The following is a 22,526-nucleotide window of genomic DNA, read 5'->3' on the forward strand; positions in this document are numbered from 1 at the left end:
GTTACAGAGATGTCAGAATAGTTCACATTTATATGGTACTTAATAGTCATAAAATGCTTTCCTCACGATATCCTGAGGAAGGAAAGTTTTGCCAATATCATTATTCCCATTTTACTGAGGCTGAGGAATGAATCCACATGCTCAGGACCATAAAGGTCATAAATAGTGGGATTAGAAAACAAATCCATGAGCTCTGGCTAGAAGTCCAGTGCTCTTTAGACTGCATATGCTATTTTCCTCCTTGAGTTGAATACACCATGTCACGTTAGTTTATTGGGATCCTGGGTTTATCTGGATGTGGAGCAATATGGATACTTCTGACTGTTCTGATAGATCCAATGGGCATCCTGGAGTTTAATTTACAAAGTCTCATCCAAGCTGCCAGTGTGACACTTGCCTTCATCCATGCATTTTTTGTTGCTTTTGCCAAAAATAATGACAAGCCCTCATTGTATACTGCTAAGTGAACATTAGAACCTTTTGTTCAATTTATGTACCATGGCACCTTTTACCTTTCATCATGAGGTGGGAAATTTGAAGCCTAATGGAGTAGAAAACATTGTAATTTAATAGAGGAAGTCCTTCATAATTACTTGCTGCAATAGCAAGTAAAAAGGACACTTCAGGTAGCAAAACATGAATAATTAAGGAATAAATGTAATTAGCTCTATTTCCTGACTACAGTATTATTGAGGTCTTGGTAACAGGACTTTCTATTCAATGCCTTTCAGGTGACAAAGCTTCCCTTTATTGGCTACTGAGATACCACATACAGGCTATACGCATATACATACATATACACACACATATGTGTAATTAATACTTACATAATTTATCACATTATGTATATGTGTATACATTTATGAGACGTTATTTAAGGACATTACAAGTAATGAGTTGATCTTTTTTTGTCTTTGCTCACAAGAGGAAAAGGCCTAGCCATCGTCATCCGAATTAATTTGCCTTGGTTGAAAAATGTCAGGAAGCACTGCTGCAAACTGTAGACTCGCGTAAAGAAATCCAGGACGTATTGCCCTCCTTCCTTGTGTCAGTGAAGGGTTGTTTCTCGCCGTTTGGAGTGCTTTAAAAAAGTGTACTCATTACAATGCCAGATCTCCAGCAATGCTTTTGAAATCGTGGCTCAGAGGGGGGAACTTTTTCTCTTGAACACTATATTGTTTTCAGTTGATTTTTCACATAGAGATTGAATTTGTGTATGAATGGAGAAAGGCAGAAGTGGTTGTCTTAACCATAGAACAAAGCATCATAAACTTTGAAGTTTGGTCTTTCTTAGATGGTCTTGACCTAACAATTTATCATCTCATCTCCATAATAAGGGTAATATTGATATCAATAATGGACATAGTAAAATGATTATTGAAGGAGTAATAAATATGTCATGTTGACAGATACTTAGCATGTCATAATAAATAGGTATAAAATTAAATGTTTTAATGACTAGCATTTATTTTTTATTTTATTTCAGTAACTATTTCCACAAGTACCTTTTTCGATGGCTTGCTGGTTACAGGACTCTACACATCTACTAGTGTCCAGGCTTCACAAAGCATTGGAGGTGCTAATGCTTTTGGATTTGGTAAGTTCAGTGTGGTCAAAAACCCAATTAATATGTATGTTTTCTAGAGTTCTTATCATTGCTTTAAAAATCTATTTAAGAACTCTTCCATATTCTTCTTTATTCAAGATTCTAATGTGACTTACTTAATTTTTTTTAATTTTAAGAGGAATGGAAGAATGTAGGGGTTGGGGAGGGGAGGTGGCTAGGGTAGGAGAATGAAAGTAATTGGTATAAGCATGTCATGCCCAGCATGATATCTTATCTAATATCTGTTTAATGGAGCTATCATACTTTGTTCTGGGGCCTGCATGCAGATATTTCATTTTCTGTCATTTAGGTTGCTGAAATGCATTTTAATTTTCATGCATCAATCAGGAGCCAATCTTATAACCATTTTAAAGTATCATCAAATATTTGATATGTGAAAACTGGCCCTTTAAATTTGACCTGGATGAACAAATAAAGTCCATCAAACAACTAGGTCATTGCATAAACAACCTGCCCAAAATAGGGGCCCCCAATTCTGGCATGGCAGAATATCTTTTTGACAAGCACACCCATGGAGACAATGACAAGGAGAGCTAAGCCACACCTGTCTTCCCCCACACTGGGGAACTGTGGGCGTGACTCCTACTGTCTTTCATTGCATGCATATTTTAGTTATTTGCCCTTTTCATAATATGTATCAAAAAACTACTACCATTTACATTCCGATAAAGTAACTTGGTACTGATTGAGAGGAAAAGGTACAAAAACAGTAATTTTGCAAAATTTTGTGAAATTATTTTGCTCAATTGATTTTTTTATAGATTCAACTGCATGTTGAAAATAAAATTAGAAAGTCATTTATTTTAAATCATAGGAACAGTTAATCTACTAAGTGACATTACAAAGCCATCACATTAGATTATTAGTCAGTCACTAATGCAGAGGCGACAAGATGTAAAAAATCTCTTCATTCCCTATTCTCTTAAATATTCCAAACTCAGTATTATTTTAGTATACAATAGAAAGAACAAAAGTAAATTAATATCTCCTAAAATATTAATAGATTTTCCATGGTGAGTGAAGTGGGGTTGTTTTATTATATAGATTGTAATAGTTTACATTTACATAGTACGTTACAGACCTTATAATTTCATACTTTGAAAACAGCTAATATAGGTAGTGCATATTTTAGAAAGAGGTAGTGGAGTGGAGTGACATGTTCCTGAGCTTATATCTGGCTTCAGACATGGATTTGCTGTGTGGCCCTGGGTAAGTCACTTAATGCTGTTTGCCTCAGTTTTCTCATCTGTAAAATGAGCTGGAGAAGGAAATGGAAAACCAGTCTAGTATTTATGCCAAGAAAATGACAAATAGGGCCAGAAAGAGTTGGATACAACTGAAATCATCTGAACAACAAAAACAACAATGTGGTATGTTGTATAGAGTACTGGCCTTGGAGTTAGTAAGACACGAATTCAAATCCAGCCTCATATACGTACTGGTTGTATAACCTTGGACAAGTCCCTTACTGGTTGCCTGCCTCATTTTCTTTATCTGTAAAAGGGTGGTAATAATAGCACTTACCTCCTAGGGTTGTTGTGAGGATAAAATGATATAATATTTGTAAAGCACTTTACAAACTTTAAAGTGTCATTAAGGGATCTATGATCTAATTACTGAGCACGTTACCTCCATCAATCCAGATGATATACAAGTCTTTTCATCCTATATGATTCTTGTCTATGTTTCCTCATAAACCCACCAGAGGAGAACTGACTTAATATGCTTCCATTTAGGGCACTTTAATTTTCATGGGTGCTACTGAAACAATTGGACTATGTATCCATCTGACCTTGTGTGTCATTTTTCACCTCTCCCTTTTTTATTTACATGTTTCCCTGATAAGAAGTGACCCCTTTATATGCCTCATCTCATTCAAGTATTGTTATTTTTGCATGTGTTTATTTATTGACAGAATTGCCTTTTTCAAAAAGGGAGCAAGTTTTATCAGCATGATTTTTATGTAGCAAGGCTTTCTGTTTGGATTCACATTGTTACTGTCAGACAAAATGCCAAAATGGCACGGCAAATGGAAGGATGCTAAGCCTCAGGAAGCAGTTGGAGCAGTCAAGAGTTATAATCAATCTGGTGAGCTTGAGTCAGGATTTTCACATATGTCAAGGGCAAAGATAGCTACAGAAGCCAAGCACATAGAGGAAACAAGAAGAACATAGTTACTAAAGGAATAGACAAAGTGAATGATCAGAAATTAAGGCAAATAGTCAAGAATCAGGAACGGTAAAGAATCTAAAGATGAAAGGCATGGCAAGTAAGATAAGATAAGCAAGGAGTCAGAAATTAAGTCAATCTTAATAACTGAGAGGATTCTAACTCATTCCATGGACTCATTTTATTTTTCCTGTAAATGAAGAAAACAATTCCTAAGTGAATTTAACAAGGCGATAGCATCTGGCTATTAGTGCTGAGTGAGGAACTGGAAATTAAAAAAAAAATGTTATTTACCCATTCAACTGTTGAATCTGGAACAAAACCCATATATTTATGTAGTTTTACAGTTTGCAAATTTATTTTCTCATAACAACGATGCAAGTTAACTATTACAAATATGTAATTTTTCTCATTTCCCCTTGAATATCTCATTGGGTATTTGCTTACTTTTGTTCAGACATACATTGTAAAGAATCCTGGTTTGTCAAAAAATGATGGAATTAGTTCTATTTGTGTAATAGTCTAAGAATAATCATGCTTCTTAATTTGAGACTCAGAGGCTTTAAGTGGTTTACCCATGACCACACAGGAAATGTTACAAACAGGACATGAATATGAATTTGGAGGTTTTTGAGTGCTAATTCTGTGCTCTTTTTCCTATATGAGGCTACTCCTGGAGGAAGAGAGGGGGGAGCCATTGAGACTTCCAAAGAAAGAACTGATATTGATTGAACACAGACTGAAGCATGCTATTTTTCACTTTCTTTCTTTTTTACTTTTTCTTTAGTTTTAAACAAACTTACTAATATGGTAATATTTTACATAATTGCACATGTATAACCTGTATTTGATTGCTTACCACCTCAGGGAGGGGGTAGAGAGGAAGAGAGAGAGAGAGAATTTGGAACTGAAAGCTTTAAATAAAAATGTTTACTAAAAAAAAGAATAAAAAGAATTGAAAAATCCTAAAGTTTAAATAAAACATTATGGGTCATTCAAAACAAACTATGTTTATAGATCGATAATTTTGTAGAGGACTGATAGTAACATGAATGGCAAATTACCTCTGACTTAAGCTTTTTTAAAAAAAAGAAACACAAAAATAAATCCATTAATTAAAATCATTTCAATCAAGCAAACATTATAAGGACCTACTATGGATAGAGCACTGTGATGATATTGTGGTTATTTTCAAATAGTATTAGATAGCACTTTAGTATTGGAATGGCCCATCCAGGCATCCACGGGTACATCTCTCTAACATTCAGCAGGTAGATTTCGATTTATAACTTTGTACTTACACCTCTCCCATACATGATTCTTCTACAGACATCAAGATTCCTTTATACTAAGGTCTAATTATATTCTAATACTGCTCTCCTATGCTTTTTACAAGTCAATATGTACACATGACAGAAAAAAAAACACAAAAGAAAAACATCAGAATCTTATAATGGCTCAATAGTGTCAGAAAAGATTATTTCTTTTTTCTTAAAGTATTTTGAAAATTATCAATATCTTTTGTTTCCTATCACCTTAATTTCAAAACATATCTCTCTCCTTTTCCAATTACTAGAGAGCCAGCCCCTGGAACAAAGACTAATAAATAAATAGGAAAAAAAAAGCACTTCTGCAAAACTAAGCAACACATTAACCAAGTCAGTTAGTATATTCAGTGTCCGACATTAGGTAGTTCTCACTTTCTGCAAATAAGGGAGAAAATTTATTTTCTCCTCTTTTGTGGGGGGATTAAACTTGATCATTGGAATATTATAAACCATCTATTTAATTATTTTTCCTATTTAAAAATAAGGAAACTAAGTGTTTTAATGTGAAATATTTCTATCACTTTTAGAGATATATTAAATTATTTGTTTGGGATCTCCATTTAATTTACTCTTTGTGATCAAGAGACATCAGAGAGAATTTGTGTGGCTGAGGATGGGAAAGAAAAGGGGGGAAAAGACAGAGAAGAGGGAGGGGAGGACTGGAAAGGGAGGGAATTTTTGCAAAATAAAGTATATTATCACCTTTACAATATGTTTGTCACAATCAGCATAACATTTTATAAACTAAGCAATAGTTACTACATCTTCATGATCTTAAGAGGTTATGGGTAATGAAGATCATGCCAAGATTATGCGGCATGCCTTGCCTATTGAATGGAAGATGCCTTGAATATTTAATTTACTCTGAGGCTTTGACTTTTCAATGAAGTGTTAAGCAAACAGAAGGCTCTTGGCATTTTTCTAACATGTTCTAGTGGTACATAGCATATGCTATGTTTAACTAGCTCTGATAAATGAGGGCTAAGTAAAGCATTTAATTCCATCTGAAGAGGTGATTTTATTTATGAAAGTTTGTGCATGGCCTCTCTATAGTTCGTCTCATTGTATTAATTGCCTTAAAGCTGTAGAAACTGTACCATGACCATAAACTAGACAAATGAGTAATCAAAATAAGGATTGTGATTATCCTTCAAGTATTATTTTATAAGTAATTGTGCCACAATAACATGAGCCTTTTATGAAAAACGAAGATTCGTTAAAATGCATGAATGGCCATTGTCATATTCAATGGCCAGAATTAAATGATAACAAGAGATATGCAAAGGATGACTGAAGCCAGAAATATAGAGCTTGGAATACTTCATTTTACTGGTCAATATGAAAACATATTTACTTGTGAATATGAAAACATGAAGCCCTAGAGAGGTCTGATATTTAATTATAGATTGTCCTATTGTTCTATTTTTACACTCCAACATCTACCCTTACCTTTGAGTAGCAATTTAGTCATGAAGTCTTCAAGTCTCATTGGAATAGCTATTTAAACTATATATTTTTCCAAGGGATGCTTAATCATGTGAAGTAATATGCACTTGCTTTAATTTGAAATATTTAGTACATATTTTAAGTTAAAGTCTATACTGTACATGTCATGTTGAAGATACTAGTTTATTAATCCATAAACTCATAGTTTGAAGAAACTTCAGATACCACCTAGTTCTTCCTCTCCATATTGAAGATGTAGAAACTGAGGATTGGAGAGGTTAAATAACTTGTTACTGATCTCACAGGTTGAAAGTCTCTGAGAGAATTTGAATCCCGGAGTGCAGACAGACTCTCGGTCTTTAGTGTCTCTAGAGGGGAAAACCAATTAGACTTTCAATGATGTCTGTGGACATGTTTCTTTACAGAGATAATCATGTAAATTTTAAGGAATAATACTTTTTCATTAAGTCATGAGTAGTCATTAGTGGATAAAGAATACAAATGGCTGGCAGGTCTCCCCAAACTATAAAGGCTTTGGATATCAACCTGTCAATTGGCTTCCTTCCTATGGCTTCCTACAAGCAAATGACCTGTCAGGGGCTAAATTTGGGGATGTTCATGAAAGTCATAGATTAAGGTAGGGCAGAGAACAGTGTTGAAAGTCTGTCTTAGTGAATCAAGTCCCCATCATCCATGTAATTAGAGCTCCTTTATGCACTGAAGTATAGTAAGTGACACTTGTTCAGATTCAACTGTTTTTTACATGCTTGAATTTCATAGTAGGGGCTTTAGGTTCATTTGACAATTTCCTCTAATAACACTTGCACTCAAGGAGCAGGTACTTTATTAAGCCAACAAATGATTAGTCTCTAGAGATAGAAGATTAAATAGAACTATGATTTGTGGATTTGCTACTAGGATATTAGCCAGTGTTCATTTGAGGTACACTATCTGAATATGGAGATATACCTATTTTTTCAAATTTACATATATGTATACATATATATGTGTGTGTGTATACACACTCACACACACACACACACACACACACACACACACATATATATATATATATATATATATATATATATATATATATATATATATATATATATTTCGGGCAGGTGGGGCCTAGGGGAAGGAAAACCCTGATTTTAATCCTCCGCTGCCTTGTGGCTATAACCATATATGGGAAAGGCTTCGGGAGTTAACCCCGAGGAAAAATCAGGAGTCAGAGTCCCTTAGGCAGTTGGATGTTGGACACCACATCCCTCTGGCAACTCCTGTGGTGGCACTGGTGCCAAACTGTATTGACTCTGCCTTTCCTTTGGATCCACCAATGTCACGGTGAGGGAAAACCTGCTGCATAGGCAACAGCTTGTTTTCCATATTGATCTGCCCAGGCCAGCGCCCTGGAGAGGACACTCCAGCTATTCCTCACGGGGCAGATACAACACACAGCCACACTGTGGTCTGTGGCTCTTCAAGGCACTAATCCATGGTTGTCAGCGACTGGTGGAGGCCTACTACACACACACACACACACACACACACACACACACACACACACACACACACATACATGCATGTGTGTCATACCCATTAGGTGGTGCAGTAGATAGAGCACTGGCCCTGAAGTTGGGAGGACCTGAGTTCGTATCTGACCTCAGACACTTACTAGTTGTGTGACCCTGGGCAAGTCACTTAACCCCAATTGTCTTAAACATCCAGGGCTATCTCCAGTGATCCTAATCTATACCTTGCCACTGGACCCAGATGGCTTTGGAGGAAAGGGTGAGTTGGTGATTTTGCACAGCTCTCCCCCACTTACATCCAATTCACTGCAAGTCATAACATCACCCCAATGTCATGGTCCTCTTTGAGAACGAAGGACAAACAATAGCAAAGCCTGTCATATGTATCTATATGCATATGTACATATTTATGGCTAAAGATTTGGACTGATATATAAACAAAAGAAAGTTTTTAATAAATTTATTGCTTAGCAGCTTGTTTATAATGCTGTGGTAAAATACTCATTTATTAGCTTAAATGGGGCCATGTGATTTGCAGAGAACATTCATTATGTGAAAACATTGATTTTTGGGGGTCTCTACTAAGAAATGCATCTATTAAATTCACATGTGAAACACAAATATCATCCTACTCACAGATAACAAATTATTGTAATTAACTGAAGAAAACTTGTTTTGAACAAATCTTTTTAGTTAACAGTAAAAGTGTAAACTATTCACCAGTTTATAAAATTGCTAATGGATACTCGCTTTTTAATTTTTTCATTACTTCAATGGATTCAACTGCAAAATCTCCATACCTTGATGGATGTGTGACCAAAATAAGTCTCTGGACAAAATAAATTCAATAAAAATGTAGCCTACATTTTAGTGTTGTATCTTTTCAAATTTAGCTTGTCTTGTCTTTGGAGGCCAGTGTATGGAGGGCCCATAATCAGACCCAGATTGGTGGGACCTCTCTGAGCTTTCACTATACTGATATAACCTCTGAGAACCCAGTGTCTCAAAAAGAAGCAGAACTTGCTAGAAAAATCATTTACTGTTTACAGTATATTTACTCAAAGCTGTTATTTTATTCTAAACCCAACTATTTATTCAACAAATATCTCTTACATGAAAAGCATTGTTCAAGGAGACACAACTTTGCCCTGAGGAGTTTATAGTCTAGTCTACTAGAGAAGAAAAAATGTACACAAATAACTATAATATAAATAGAATTTATGTGCCTGAGAGAATCAAACAAAGGACTACGGGAGTTCATAGGATTTAGAGTTGAAATGGACCTTAGAGATAATGTAGCCCAACCCCATCATTTTATGAGGACAGTGTGATATACAGATTTGAACCTAGGTCTTCTAATTCCAAATCACTGTTCATCCTATACTATATCATACTCTCTCATTTTGAAAGAAAGAGGGAGGGGGGTGCAGCTAGTTGGTGCAGTGGATAAAGCATCAGCCCTGGATTCAGGAAGACCTGAGTTCAAATCTGGCCTCAGACCTGGACAAGTCACTTAACCCTCATTGCCCCATAAAAAAAGGAAAGAAGAGGAAAAAGAAAGAAAGAGGGAGGTGAGAGAGAGAGAGAGAGAGAGAGAGAGAGAGAGAGAGAGAGAGAGAGAGAGAGAGAGATCTATTCTAGTAATGTATGCTATTATTCACTTACGGGAAAACTTTTTAAAAAATATTTTTTAATCATTTGTTCTCTCTCTCTTCCTAATCTTCCAAATGAACAATTAAAAATAAATCTATCAAAACAAATATGCATAGTCCAGCAAAACAAATTCCCACATTGGCCATGTCTAAAAACATATGTCCCATTATTCACTTTAATTTCATCCCTATTTTGTCAGGATGATGAGTATTGTGCTTTATCTTTGGTTCTCTGGAATCATTGTTTACCATCATATGGATCAGATTCCTTATCTTTCAATGTTGCTTTTCTTTAAAATGTTGTTGTCATTATGTAAATTGTTCTCCTGCTCACTTCACTTCATATCAGTTCATAGAGGTCTTTATAGAAGAACTTCTATTTATAATATTGAGAGAGGATCAAGGCACATTTCTTAACTGCCCAATAAAATCTCTCAAAGAGATCATAGAATTTTCAATTAAAATGTTTATGGCATTACAACAGACTATATAATACTTGTATTGTATCAACAACAATATGATAAATGTGGAGTATAGTATTCATTATTGGAGGAGATCTATAAAAACTAAGAATGATAATAGACATAGTCATAAAATCTCAGATTTGGGAGGGAACTTCAGAGGTCATCCTGAACAGTAATATCTTCTATAACATTCCTGAAAAGAACCATATGTCTTTCATTTGAATGCTTCCAATGATGAGAAACTTCCTGATTCCTGAAGGATGTTATAAATTACCTAACAATATTAACTCTCTGTTTTTCAGTTATCTTGATGTAAATTTTCCCTTTCTGCAGCTGACATCTTTTGCATCTAACTCAACTTAATCCCCCTTATATCTGATAGCCTTTAAAATTCTTGAAGACACTAACCATATTCCCTCTAAGTTTTCCTTAATCTAGACCGAACATCCCTGGTTCCTTCAGTCAGTTTTTGTATGACATGGTATAATATCCCCTTGAAATTCTGCTAATCCTTTTCTCCCATAGAACTGTGGTACCTAGAACTGCACCTAATACTTTAGATGTAATATTACCAAAGCAGGGTAATAGTTCCCTAGTTCTGGAAACTGTACTTTTTAAAACACAACCTAAATTTTTATTAACTTTTAGTTTGTTGACTCATATTTAACTGCCAATAGATTCAAATATTTTTGATACAGATTGTTTTTTAATCTAACTCAGTGCCTGTTATAAGAAACACTTAACAATAAATATTAATTGTCTAACATGGACACTTAATAAATACTAATTAATATTTGCCTGCCTAGCATTATGCAATTGAATTTTAAAACCCAAATGCAGCATTTTATATTTATTGGTACCATTTTTTCCAATGGGATTAATGCATAATTGGTTTTAGTAGACATTACCAATAAAAATTATAATGCTGTAAAAGAAAGGATACTATTAGAGAGATATGAATATAAAAGGAAGTGAATTGGTCATATTTTGAGAGGAAGAGATGATTGGTAGGCAATTCAGGTGATTTATTGGTACCTGTTTGATGTCAAGAAATCTAAAGGAAGGCTTCAAGGACATAAGGATGGGATGTACACTACTGGAAAGAGTGACCCCATCTATGAGATCACTGGTCCAGCAGAATACAGAACTTCCATTGTACTAAGCTTAACCCATTATTATAACTTACCAAAATTTTTCAAGTTCAAGATTTTATAATTTTTAAAGTTACCTGTCTTTCCCATCTTTACATTATCCAAATATTTAATAAGCATTTCATCTATGTCTTCATTTAAAACATTTGTGAAATGTTGATCTGATTAGATCTAAGAAGGTATTCCTAGAATACTGCATGGAATCAGATTTACATTTGTGTTTTCCTGTCCAGCCCATATCTCTCTGCTTCATGCACAATGGTATTATAAATTGTCATTAAATGACTTTTTAAATACAAGTGTATGGTGTATTGCAGTAGTGGTATATGACATTTGAGATATTGAAACATAATATATTACTGACATTCTTCTAATCTACTTTGCTAAAACCTGTCAGAAACAGAAATGAAGCTAGTTTGGGTTGGTTTATTCAAAACAAAATCATTCTGGTTCATAGTGATGGTCATTTTCCTGGACAGTTAACTCTTATCCTTCATTTCAGTTTTTCCTCTATCTCTCTAACTTTATCTTCAAAGTCCTGTTTGAGTGTTTCTATGGCCTGAGACCAATCCATATTTTTCTTAGAAGCTTTAGATGGAGGGAAACAGTTAATAATAGAACACTTGTGGAGTATACATATATAATCTATATGAGATTGGTTGATGTTTTGTGGAGGGGAGAGGAAAGAGAGGGAGGAAGAAAAATTTGGAACTCTAAATCTTATGAAAATGAATGTTGAAAACTACCTTTACATGTGACTGGAAAAAAATAAAATAAATGTTTGTTGCAAAGAAAAGTTTGAAGAGGAAAGAAAATTTGAGATATCATTTAATCCTACACCTCTATTTTACTTAGAGGGAAATTGAGTCCTAGAGAAGTTAAGCTACTTGTTCAAGGGAGCACAGCTGTTGTTGAGTTGTTTCAATCATGTCCATTTCTTCATGACCCTATTTGCAGTTTTTTTTTGCCAAGATCCTGGAGTGGCTTGCCATTTCTGTCTCCAGCTCATTTTAAAGATAAGGAAACTGAGGCAAATGGGGCTAAGTGACTTGTTCAGGTTTGCATGGCTAGTAAGTGTCTGAGGCTGGATTTGAAATCAGGAAGACGAGTCTTCCTAATTCCAGGCCTTGTGCTCTATCCACTGCACTACAGAGAGAGTACCAGGCACCACGAACCCTTAGTCCTTGGACAGTAATCTGATTTTTAAAAGGAATCAGTCAACAAGTAACCATTTATTAAGTTGTTACTATGTTTCAGGCACTAGGGGGTACAAAGAAAGGGAAACAAACCCCCTCTCCCCTCAAGGAGCTTAAATTCCAATGGAAGAGACAATATGCACACAACTATGTAAATAAAAGATACCTGCAAAGTAGGGAAAGGGGGGAGGCGTTAGGGGAGGAAGGACCAAGGAAAAGCCTCCTGCAGAAAGTGGGATTTAAACTGAATCTGTAAGAAAGCCAAGAGAGGCAGGTAGCAAATGTGAGAAGGAAGAACATTCCATGCATGCCGGTTAGTATCCTAGGACAGAGAAAAAGAAAGGATATGAAACCACAAGACTCTTGTATCTATTCACCAGCAACTCCAGAATCACTGGAGACCAAAGGAGTTTATCCTTATCTACTCCTATCTCACACCAGGTCAGCTTTAAAATGGAAACCCTGGGGGGCAGCTAGGAAGCACAGTGGATAAAGCACCAGCCCTAAATTCAGGAGGACCTGAGTTTAAATGCGGCCTCTGACACTTGACACTTACTAGCTGTGTGACCCTGAGCAAGTAACTTAACCCTCATTGCCCCGCAAAAACATAAAATAAATTTTTTAAAAAGTAAAATGGAAACTCTGGGTCAAATCCCTGTAATGATTGTGTTCTATCTCCTCTTTTCCCCTCTTCTCTCTTTTGCCAAAATAAGGTGACTCCTACAAATAAATAACTCATTCAAATAATGACAAACTGTCCCAAGCCTATGGTTGAACTGCTACCCCAGGGGGCATTTGGCCAGTTGCCCAGTAGGCTGAGTAGTCTGTGGTTTTCAGGAAAAAGAGATTCCATTGGGAGCATCTGCCAGGCTCCACCTCCACCCTTGTTCTCTCATGACATTATGGATGTGATTGTTTATCCTCTCGGTATCCTTGGAAGCTTTATCCCCAGAAGCCTGGCTCCCTGGAAACTTCAGGCAATGGCCAGGCTTCATGGGAATCAGCCTGACCTACTGGCTAGAAGCTGGCCGATACATAGACACTGTCGTCCCTTTCCAGGTCTGCTAGATCTCTCAAGCCATTCTGTTTTCTCTTTCTAATTTCCCTGGAAAGGCCTCAACATTTGTGGGGTTAGGAATGTAGTGTTTAGGAAATCCTGGGGGGAGGAGTGGGGGAGAAGTAAAGCCAAGAATAAAAGCAAGGAGAGGCATTAAAAGCAGACACAGAATGGGACCGAGAAGCATTAGGGAAAGAAATCGGCTTTTTTGTGTATATTGCTTTAGCTAGCTATTGTTGGAAGATGAACTTGAATTCCACCCTAAATCCTAATTAGCTGTGTGACTCTTGCTTGACAAATCCCTTAACTTCTAGCAGTCTCAGTTTGCTTATCTATAAAATGAAGATAATAATAGCTCTTCTTCAAAGAGTTATTATAAGATGATATAAATAAAACCCTTTGCCCACTAAAAAGTACTACATACATATTATATACACACACTCATGCACACTCATATATACATACACATATACATATGTGTGTATACATATATATATATATATATATCAGAAGCAGCATTATTATGACTTGAAAATATAAAATAGAAGTCACATATATGCTTCTGTTTCAATGGGTCTTGGATCTTATCTGGGCAGATGACAACTCTTCAACATCATTTCAACCTGTCAGAATTTTGTTCAAGTCTTTCCAGACTGGGAAGGGGAAGGTGTTCTTGATTCGCTAATGGAATGATAGCTAATGGTGGCTAAAATGTATGGGCAGCTAGCTGGTGCAGTGGATGGAGCACGGGCTTAGAATCAGGCAGTCTAATTTTCCTGAGTTCAAATCCATCCTCAGACAGGCACCAGCTGTGTGACTTCAAGCAAGTCACTTAACCATGTCTGCCTCAGTTTTCTCATTTCTAAAATGATCTGGAGAAGGAAATGATGAACCACTCCAGGATCTTTGCCAAGAAAATCCCAAAATGGGCTCATGGAGAGTCAGACGTGACTAAACAACAACAAGCTAGGGCAGCTAGGTGGTGCAGTGGATAAGCCATCGGCCCTGGATTCAGGAGGACCTGAGTTCAAATGTGGCCTCAGACACTTGACACTTAGTAGCTGTGTGGCTCTGGGCAAGTCCCTTAACCCTCATTGCCCCCCCCCAAGCTAAAATTTATTTTGCATTTTAAAATTCTCAAAGTACTTTACTTACAGTATCCTATATTTAGGATTTTAAAGATAACAATGTACTTAACTCCCAACAATCCTATGAGGTTGTGAGTACAAGCATTATTATCTTCTTTTACAGATGAGGTACTCTGAGAAATAACTTGGCAAAGGTCATACAAGTAATAAGTTTCATTTATTATTATTATTATTATCATTTTAAAATTTTATTTATTTTCTATTTAAAAAAATTATAGAGGCAGCTAGGTGGTGCAGTGGATGGAGCACCGGCTCTGGAGTCAGGAGTGCCTGAGTTTAGATCCGGCCTCAGACGATTGACACTTACTAGCTGTGTGACCCTGGGCAAGTCACTTGACCCCAATTGCCTCATCAAAAAAAAAAAAAAACAATTTTAGCTAATAAGTTTGAAGGACAAGAGTTGAACCCAGGATTCCTGACTGCAATTATTGTGTTCTTTTTACTATACCACATTTCCTCTTAGTTATTTTCCATAAGAATGAATCTGGGGGCAGCTAGGTGGCGCAGTGGATAGAGCACCGGCCCTGGAGTCAGGAGTACCTGAGTTCAAATCCGGCCTCAGACACTTAACACTTAGTAGCTGTGTGACCCTGGGCAAGTCACTTAACCCCAATTGCCTCACTAAAAAAAAAAAAAAAAAAAAAAAGAATGAATCTGACCATGTAACTTTTTACTCAACTAACTCCAGTGTCTTCCTATTGTCTCTAGAAGAAAAGAAAAGAAAAGAAGCTTCTTTGTTTAGATTTTAAAGCCCTTAACAACCTGGCCCTTAAGTGCCTTTCTAGCCTCATTAGGCATTAATCAATCCTTTTTCCCATAATCTGTGATTCATCCTAACTGGTCCCTCTGTTCCATACTCCCCATATTCTTTTTCTATGCCTTTGCAATGGTGGTCCTGCCTGGTTGGAACACAGTCCCTCCTTTGCTGTGCCTCATAGAGTTCCTCTCTTAGCTTCAGATGCAGCTCAGACACTGTGTTCTGAATAAAGCCTTTCCTATTCCCCCCTCCCCCAATTGCTAGTGCCCTCCCACTCATTATCATGGGAGTACCTTGAATTGTACTACTTTGTGTGTGTATGGTAAATCTTCAACTAAGTTGTTACAGATATGCTACATATTATATATCTACTTTGCTACATATATATATCTATATTACAGAGATGTATTTAACTATTTTGTATACACACATACAGCTACTTTGTATATGTATATGTGTGTTTTAACTGTATTTATTCTATTTTTACCTGTGCTTTTTGACTTCTTCAGTAGAATATAAGCTCATTGTAAGTAAGGATCATTTCATTTGTTCTTTTTGTATCCTAAAAGCCTAGCACGGTCCCTGGAACATATTAGGAGCTTAATAAATATTTGTTGCTTTGTTAATTATACATGAAGAAAGTATGTGATAGTTCTGCTTCTCACTATGGGTATTCCTGTGAAAAGCTGAGTGATAGCTGGTAGGAACAAGGTCATAGCAAGCAGGGATTAAACTTGACGGAAACCTCAGAGCTTCTGCCGGATAATTTGGGCCTAGCTAAAGGGATTGGGTTGAATCTTCATGAGTGCTAAGAATTTTAGGTGAATTGTGGTTAGGCATTTCCTGTTAATGAAGGCTTATCCTTCACTAGACGTAATTGGAATCAGGAATACTTTCCCTCTGTGTGTTTGAATTAAAGAAAGCTTAGGAATGGTGGGTCTCTGCTGATAAGAAATCCTGTTTTCTAGGAATGTGACACTTTCACAGTATGCCAGGTAGTAGTCCAGTGTGACAAGATACAGCATAGAAGGATATGCTTAAGGGAGAGAACATCAAAGGTTGACTCAAACCTTAACAGTCATTTCACCTGTGGTGTGCTTTTTCTTGAGGTTTTCAGTTCCTTTTTGATTGCCAGGCAAATGAAATATGGGTTAATATATTTGATCCACATGGTGAATGATTTATAAATATTATTGGATGAAGTTGGAATTCCTTTTACTTGCAGTAGTCAGGCAATAGCTTAATGCAGAATGATCTAAAATTATTGTATGGAAAATCATTAGTTGCTCTTGAAGCAGATTTTTTTCTGTCCAAAAATAGCAATAAAATACTTTTCAAATAAAGATAGGGGGGAAAATCCCTTCTGTTCACCTGCTACAAAGCTTTGTTTTTCTCTTTAAATGTAGAATGCATATATTTTAAAGTGGGTAGAAGGGTCATAGACAGAAGGACATTTTTACCAAAGATAGCATTGCTTTTTCAACAATGTGTGCTGTGTGCATGTGTGTAAACTGCTGCTACTGATTTTTATATTTAGTTTAATAGATGTAGGAGTTGCCTCATGAGGCAAGAGAACACAGCTAAATACTGTTTTCAGATCTCTGGATGTCTGGGTGAAAAGATACTTGTTGATGTGGGAGTCACATTTTTTGAAAACAGAATACCCAAATCTGTTAATACTCTTGTAAAAGTTGATGTTGCACCATACTCCTCCCTGCTATCCTGCCCACCACAGTTCTCCATTTATCTTCCTACATGTTCTCTGGGGTCAAAACAGCAGGACTATTTCTAGGCAATTATGTTATTTTGAGGAGCCCACTTCAGGAAAGCCCCTGTATTGTCATTGCAATAAACAACACATTTAAAGGAGGGAGTATAACTATCAGAGATCAGAGATTGGCAAAATATTGTAGAATTAGAAGACAACTGGTTCTTTAACTTGTTTTTCAACCTCTTTGATAATAGTTCTAATAGGAATAACAATATCAGCTAAGAAAGAAATGTAAATTACCCCACCCTATCCCTACCCCCACCCCCAAAACTTATAATAGAACTGATCCAGTAACCTTTAGAAGACTGGATGTGGCACAGGAATGAAAGCATTTGACATTGCTGGAACTGGAAAATCACCAAGCATTTATTAATGATTGTTACATGACAAGCACTGTGCTAAGCCAAGGGTAAGGCCAAACAAAAAGTCAGAAGGAACCTCTGGAATCATCTAATCCAAGGGTTCTTAACCTAGAGTCTGGGAATATATTAATACGTGTGTATGTGTGTGTGTTTATGTTTGCATGTATGCATGTCAACATATGCATATATGTATATCAATAGTGTGTATATGTATGTGTGTAGCTTGCCTCATCAGGCAACCTTTGATTCTATTAAACTATATGTGAAAATCAGATCAGTAAGAGCAGCTTCCACACAAAACAAAATTGTGAAAAGAAAAATGGTATCTTTGGTATGTATATATGTATACATATGTATGTGTGGATATGTATTATATGTGTGTATATTTTTCATTACAATTGGTTTCCTTTGCAATTCTATGCATTTAAAAACATTCCATCGGCAGTTAGGTGGCACAGTGGATAAAGCACCAGCCCTAGGTTCGGGGAGACCTGAGTTCAAATATGACTTCAGACACTTGATACTTACTAGCTGTGTGAGCCTGGGCAAGTCACTTAACCCTCATTGCCCTGCAAAATAAATAGATAGATAGATAGATTAAAATATAAATAAATAGATAAATGAATGAATGAATGAATAAATAAAAACATTCCAAAAAGAGAACCACCAGCTTCACCAGAAGGGTCCCCGATAAGAACGTCAGATACAATTCAACCTATTTATTTTACAGATAAGGAAACTGAGGGCCTGACTCAGGTTAAATTGTTTGCTTGAGGTCACATTATAGGCTTGAATAGAGTGTGGACCTCGATCTAGTGTGTGGCAAACATTAGCCTTTGTTCTCTGAGGTAAAGGACATAGTTGTCATGATCTCTTTCTAAGGGGAACATGGTTATATGGAAACCAAATTTCCTTGGGATTCCAGCACTGAGAAAAATGGTGAAGTGGTGAAAATCAATCTCTGTCTCACTGTCTCTGTCTCTCTCTATCTCTGCTTCTCTATGTATGTGTGTCTCTCTCTGCCTCTTTCTCTTGTCTCTGCCTCTCTGTGTATGTGTATCTCTGTCTGAAATTCTGTCTGTTTCTGTCTGTCTCTGTCTCCCTCTGACTCTCTGTGTATGTGTGTCTCTCTCTGCCTCTCTCTCTGTCTCTGTCCCTCTGTCTGTTTCTGTCTCTGTCTCTCTATCTCTCTCGTTTTCCTTCCACTTGGTTTCTTTTATTACTTCTGCAGGGGAAAAGCTACTATCAGTCACTGATAACCCTAGTGTGAATAGTACTGAACTTTGCTCATGTATTTGTGTTTTAATCTTCATTTCTGATTGTGGATCTGATTTTGAAATAAAAGGCTTTGTTTGCTGTTAAAGAATGTTAAGAATCGGAGAACAACTGTGGAAGTGTATTTTGTTTGTTTTCTTTTGTTTTGTTTGATGGAGAAATAACATTGCCTAATGGTTACTTATTGCATCTCTGCAGAAGTCTGTCCCTGTTGAATGGTGCCATATTATAATGATAGACACTTGGCTTGGTTTTTATATACTGTGACAACTTGTAGGTACCCATGTGATAAAGATTTTCTGTTTCTAAAGAATGAAATACTCAAAGGACCTTGGTTCTAATCCTGAAGTTCAGGAACCTCATCTGTAAAATAAGGGAGTTGGTTTAGATGATCTCAAATATTCCTTTCAATTTTAACATTCTGTAAGATGCAGTCAAGGTCATGTAGGATCTGTTTTTATAGTTGCTTTAAGTGTAGAAGCTAAGGGAAATATAGAATTCTTAATCACCACAAGAAATAGGGTAGGGGGAATAATTTTCTATATTCCATGGATGTTTTCTTTAAATTTTCTTATAAGACATTTATTCTTTAATGATTATTACAGCCTTAAAAAGACAAAATCCACAAAGCTTTCCATTGGACACTACATTTTTGGACTTAAAAGTTTTCAATTCTGTATGTGTGACCTTTTGATTCTAATGTGCTGTTTTATAAACTAGTGAAATTGCTTCAGATCCCTGGATTACTCTGTGATAAGCCAAATGGGCTTCAGGACACTCCCTTCACACTACAGACCCATGCCAGAAACCAAACAGATGGTAAACTAGGAAGAAATGACCCTCGGCATTCTCATTAGAACAGTCGGCGAAATTTTAATGGGCCCCCATTTGCCTTGTGCTGTATCTAATACCCTTTGAACTGCCACTTTTTTTTTCTGTTACAAGTCAACAACCACCATGTATATTTTAATAGGGATTATCAAACACAATTTGCCCAGAAGATGTACCAGCCCTCCACTGCTAATTAGCCAAGTTTAAATAATCACTGAGTTCTGGAATAATTGGAAAGAAACACTGTTTTTCTTGCCAGTGCATAATTACTAATTAACAGGAAGATAAAATATCTGTGTAGCAGTCATATCTAGAAGAATCTGTTAACAGTTAATTAACTTGTGAATTAGTGCCAAGTTGATTTTGGTCAAGAAAGTTTATAGAAAAGCCTCATCTATTTAAAAAAACTCTTGACTATAAATAGAAAGAACTTTTGTGGATCAAATAAGGTAGTGGTGGCTTCTGTTTAGTATCATAGAGCCAAAGCTCACATTTATGATACTGAAAGTATTGATGTATGCTTTGAGTGTTAAAGACATATGATGGTGGCCTTGCCACGCTGTGGGCTTCACAGGAGACGTGAAGCTTCATTAATTGGCTGGTCTCTTGATCCTGATAATTGTATGGGCTTTCTCAACCTTAAAATTTCCACATGAAATTGGGCCATAGATTCCTCTGTGTTTTCTGCTTATTGACATTTAGAACTTAAGTGCAGCTGGTGACTTAAAAAGAAGCAAAAATTAACTGTCATTTTTACTTTGTTTTTGTTACTGGGAGACCTTGCCATTACATTCTTTCCCTGTCAATATTTGTAAACATACAAAGTCAGACACTGAAAACAGTTGTTAAGAAATGACCTTTTTCAAAAAAGTAACATTTTATTTATAATTTTGTGTTTCAATTTTTATCCCTCCTTCCCTCCCTCCCCTCCCCCTTCCCTGAAGCAGTAAGCAGATATAGGTTATAAGTGTATGATTATGTAAAATATTACAATATTAGTTATTTTGTACAAGAAAACTTGAATAAAAGAAAAAATGAAAGAAAGTGAAAAGTAGCATGCTTCAGTCTGTGTTCAATTGATATCAGTTCTTCCTTTGGAGGTGGATAGTATATTTCATCAATAGACCTTTGGGATTGTCTTGGATTGTTGTATTGTTGAGAATTGTTAAGTCATTCACAGTTCTTCATCAAACAATATTGCTGTCTCTGTTCTCTTGGTTCTGTTCACTTCACTATACATCAGTTCACAGAAGTTGTTATAGGCCTTTCTGAAATCATCCTGCTTGTCATTTCTTAGAGCACAATAATATTCCATCACCATCATATACCACACCTTGTTTAGCCATTCCCCACTTGATGGACATTCCTTTGATTTTCAATTCTTAGCCACCACAAAAGGAGCTGCTAGGGCAGCTGGGTGGCGCAGTGGGTAGAGCACTGGCCCTGGAGTCAGGAGGACCTGATATCAAACCCTGCACCAGACACTTAACACTTACTAGCTGTGTGACCCTGGGCAAGTCACTTAACCCCAATTGCCTCACCAAAAAAATAATAAATAAATAAAAAGAAAAGAAAAAAGAAAATATATAAAAATATATAAAATATACAAAAAGAGCTGTTAGAAATATTTTTGTATAAATAGGTTTTTTTCTCTTCTTGGGGATGTCTTTGGGATATAAACCTAGCAGTTGTATTGCTGGACTAAAGGGTATACACAGTTTTATAACCCTTTGGGTGTATTTCCAAATTGCTTTCCAGAATGGTTAGATCTTTTCACAACTCCACCAGTAGTGGATTAGCATCTCAGCTTTCCCACATCCCCTCCAAAACCCAATGTTTTCTGTTTTTGTTATATTTGCCACTCTGATAGGTGTGAAGTGATACTTCAGAGTTGTTTTCATTTGCATTTCTCTGATCAATAGTGATCTAGAGCATTGTTTTTTCAGATGATTATAGATAGCTTTGATTTCTTTGTCTGAAAACTGCCTGTTCATATCCTTTGACCATTTATCAATTGGTTAATGAATTGTATTTTTTATAAATTTGACTCAATTCTCTATATAATTGAGAAATGAGAATCAATGAGAAAGTACAAAAGAAGGTGGTCTAGTAGTACCAGATCGCAAACTGTATTATGAAGTGGTAATTATCAAAACAATCTGGTACTGGCTAAGAAATAGAGAGCTGGATCAGTGGTATAAAAGAGGTACAAATTACACTATAGTAAACGACTATAGTAATCTAGTATGTGATAAACCCAAAGATCCAAGTTTTTGGAATAAAAAACTCATTATTTGACAAAGACTGCTGGGAAAACTGGAAAACAGTATGGCAGAAACTAGATATGGACCAACTTCTCATACCATACACCAAATTAAGGTCAAAATGGGTGCCTGACTTATACATAAAGGATGATACCATAAGAAAATTAAGGGAACATGGAATCATTTATCTGTCAGATTTATGGGCAGAGGAAGAATTTAGGACTAAAGAAGAAATAGAGAGTAAAACAAAATGTAAAATAGATCATTTTGATTATATAAAATTAAAACATTTTTGCACAAACAAAACTCATGTAACCAAGATTACAAGTGAAGCAGAAAACTGGGAAAGACTTTTTGAAACAACCTTTGAAAAATATAGTGGCAAGATGTCAACATGGTAAGCACTGAACAAAAGTAATGAGTAGCTCATATTGCAGAACCAGGAGAACATTGTACATAGTAACAGCAACATTGTGTAATGAACAATGGTGAT

General features: G+C 36.1%; 1 protein-coding gene across 4 annotated transcripts in view; it reads left to right on the top strand.

Moving 5' to 3' along the window:
- RELN (reelin) overlaps positions 1-22,526 on the top strand; it is a 577,995-nt gene that overhangs the window by 98,245 nt on the left and 457,224 nt on the right. For all 4 annotated transcript variants that reach the window (XM_043965756.1, XM_043965757.1, XM_043965754.1 and 1 more), the window contains exon 2: positions 1,487-1,597. In XM_043965756.1, the coding sequence (XP_043821691.1) occupies positions 1,487-1,597 (111 nt within the window). The remainder of the gene's footprint in view (positions 1-1,486; positions 1,598-22,526) is intronic.

The sequence above is a fragment of the Dromiciops gliroides genome, chromosome 5 (genome assembly GCF_019393635.1).
Source record: "Dromiciops gliroides isolate mDroGli1 chromosome 5, mDroGli1.pri, whole genome shotgun sequence".
In the NCBI taxonomy this organism is placed as follows: Eukaryota; Metazoa; Chordata; class Mammalia; order Microbiotheria; family Microbiotheriidae; genus Dromiciops; species Dromiciops gliroides.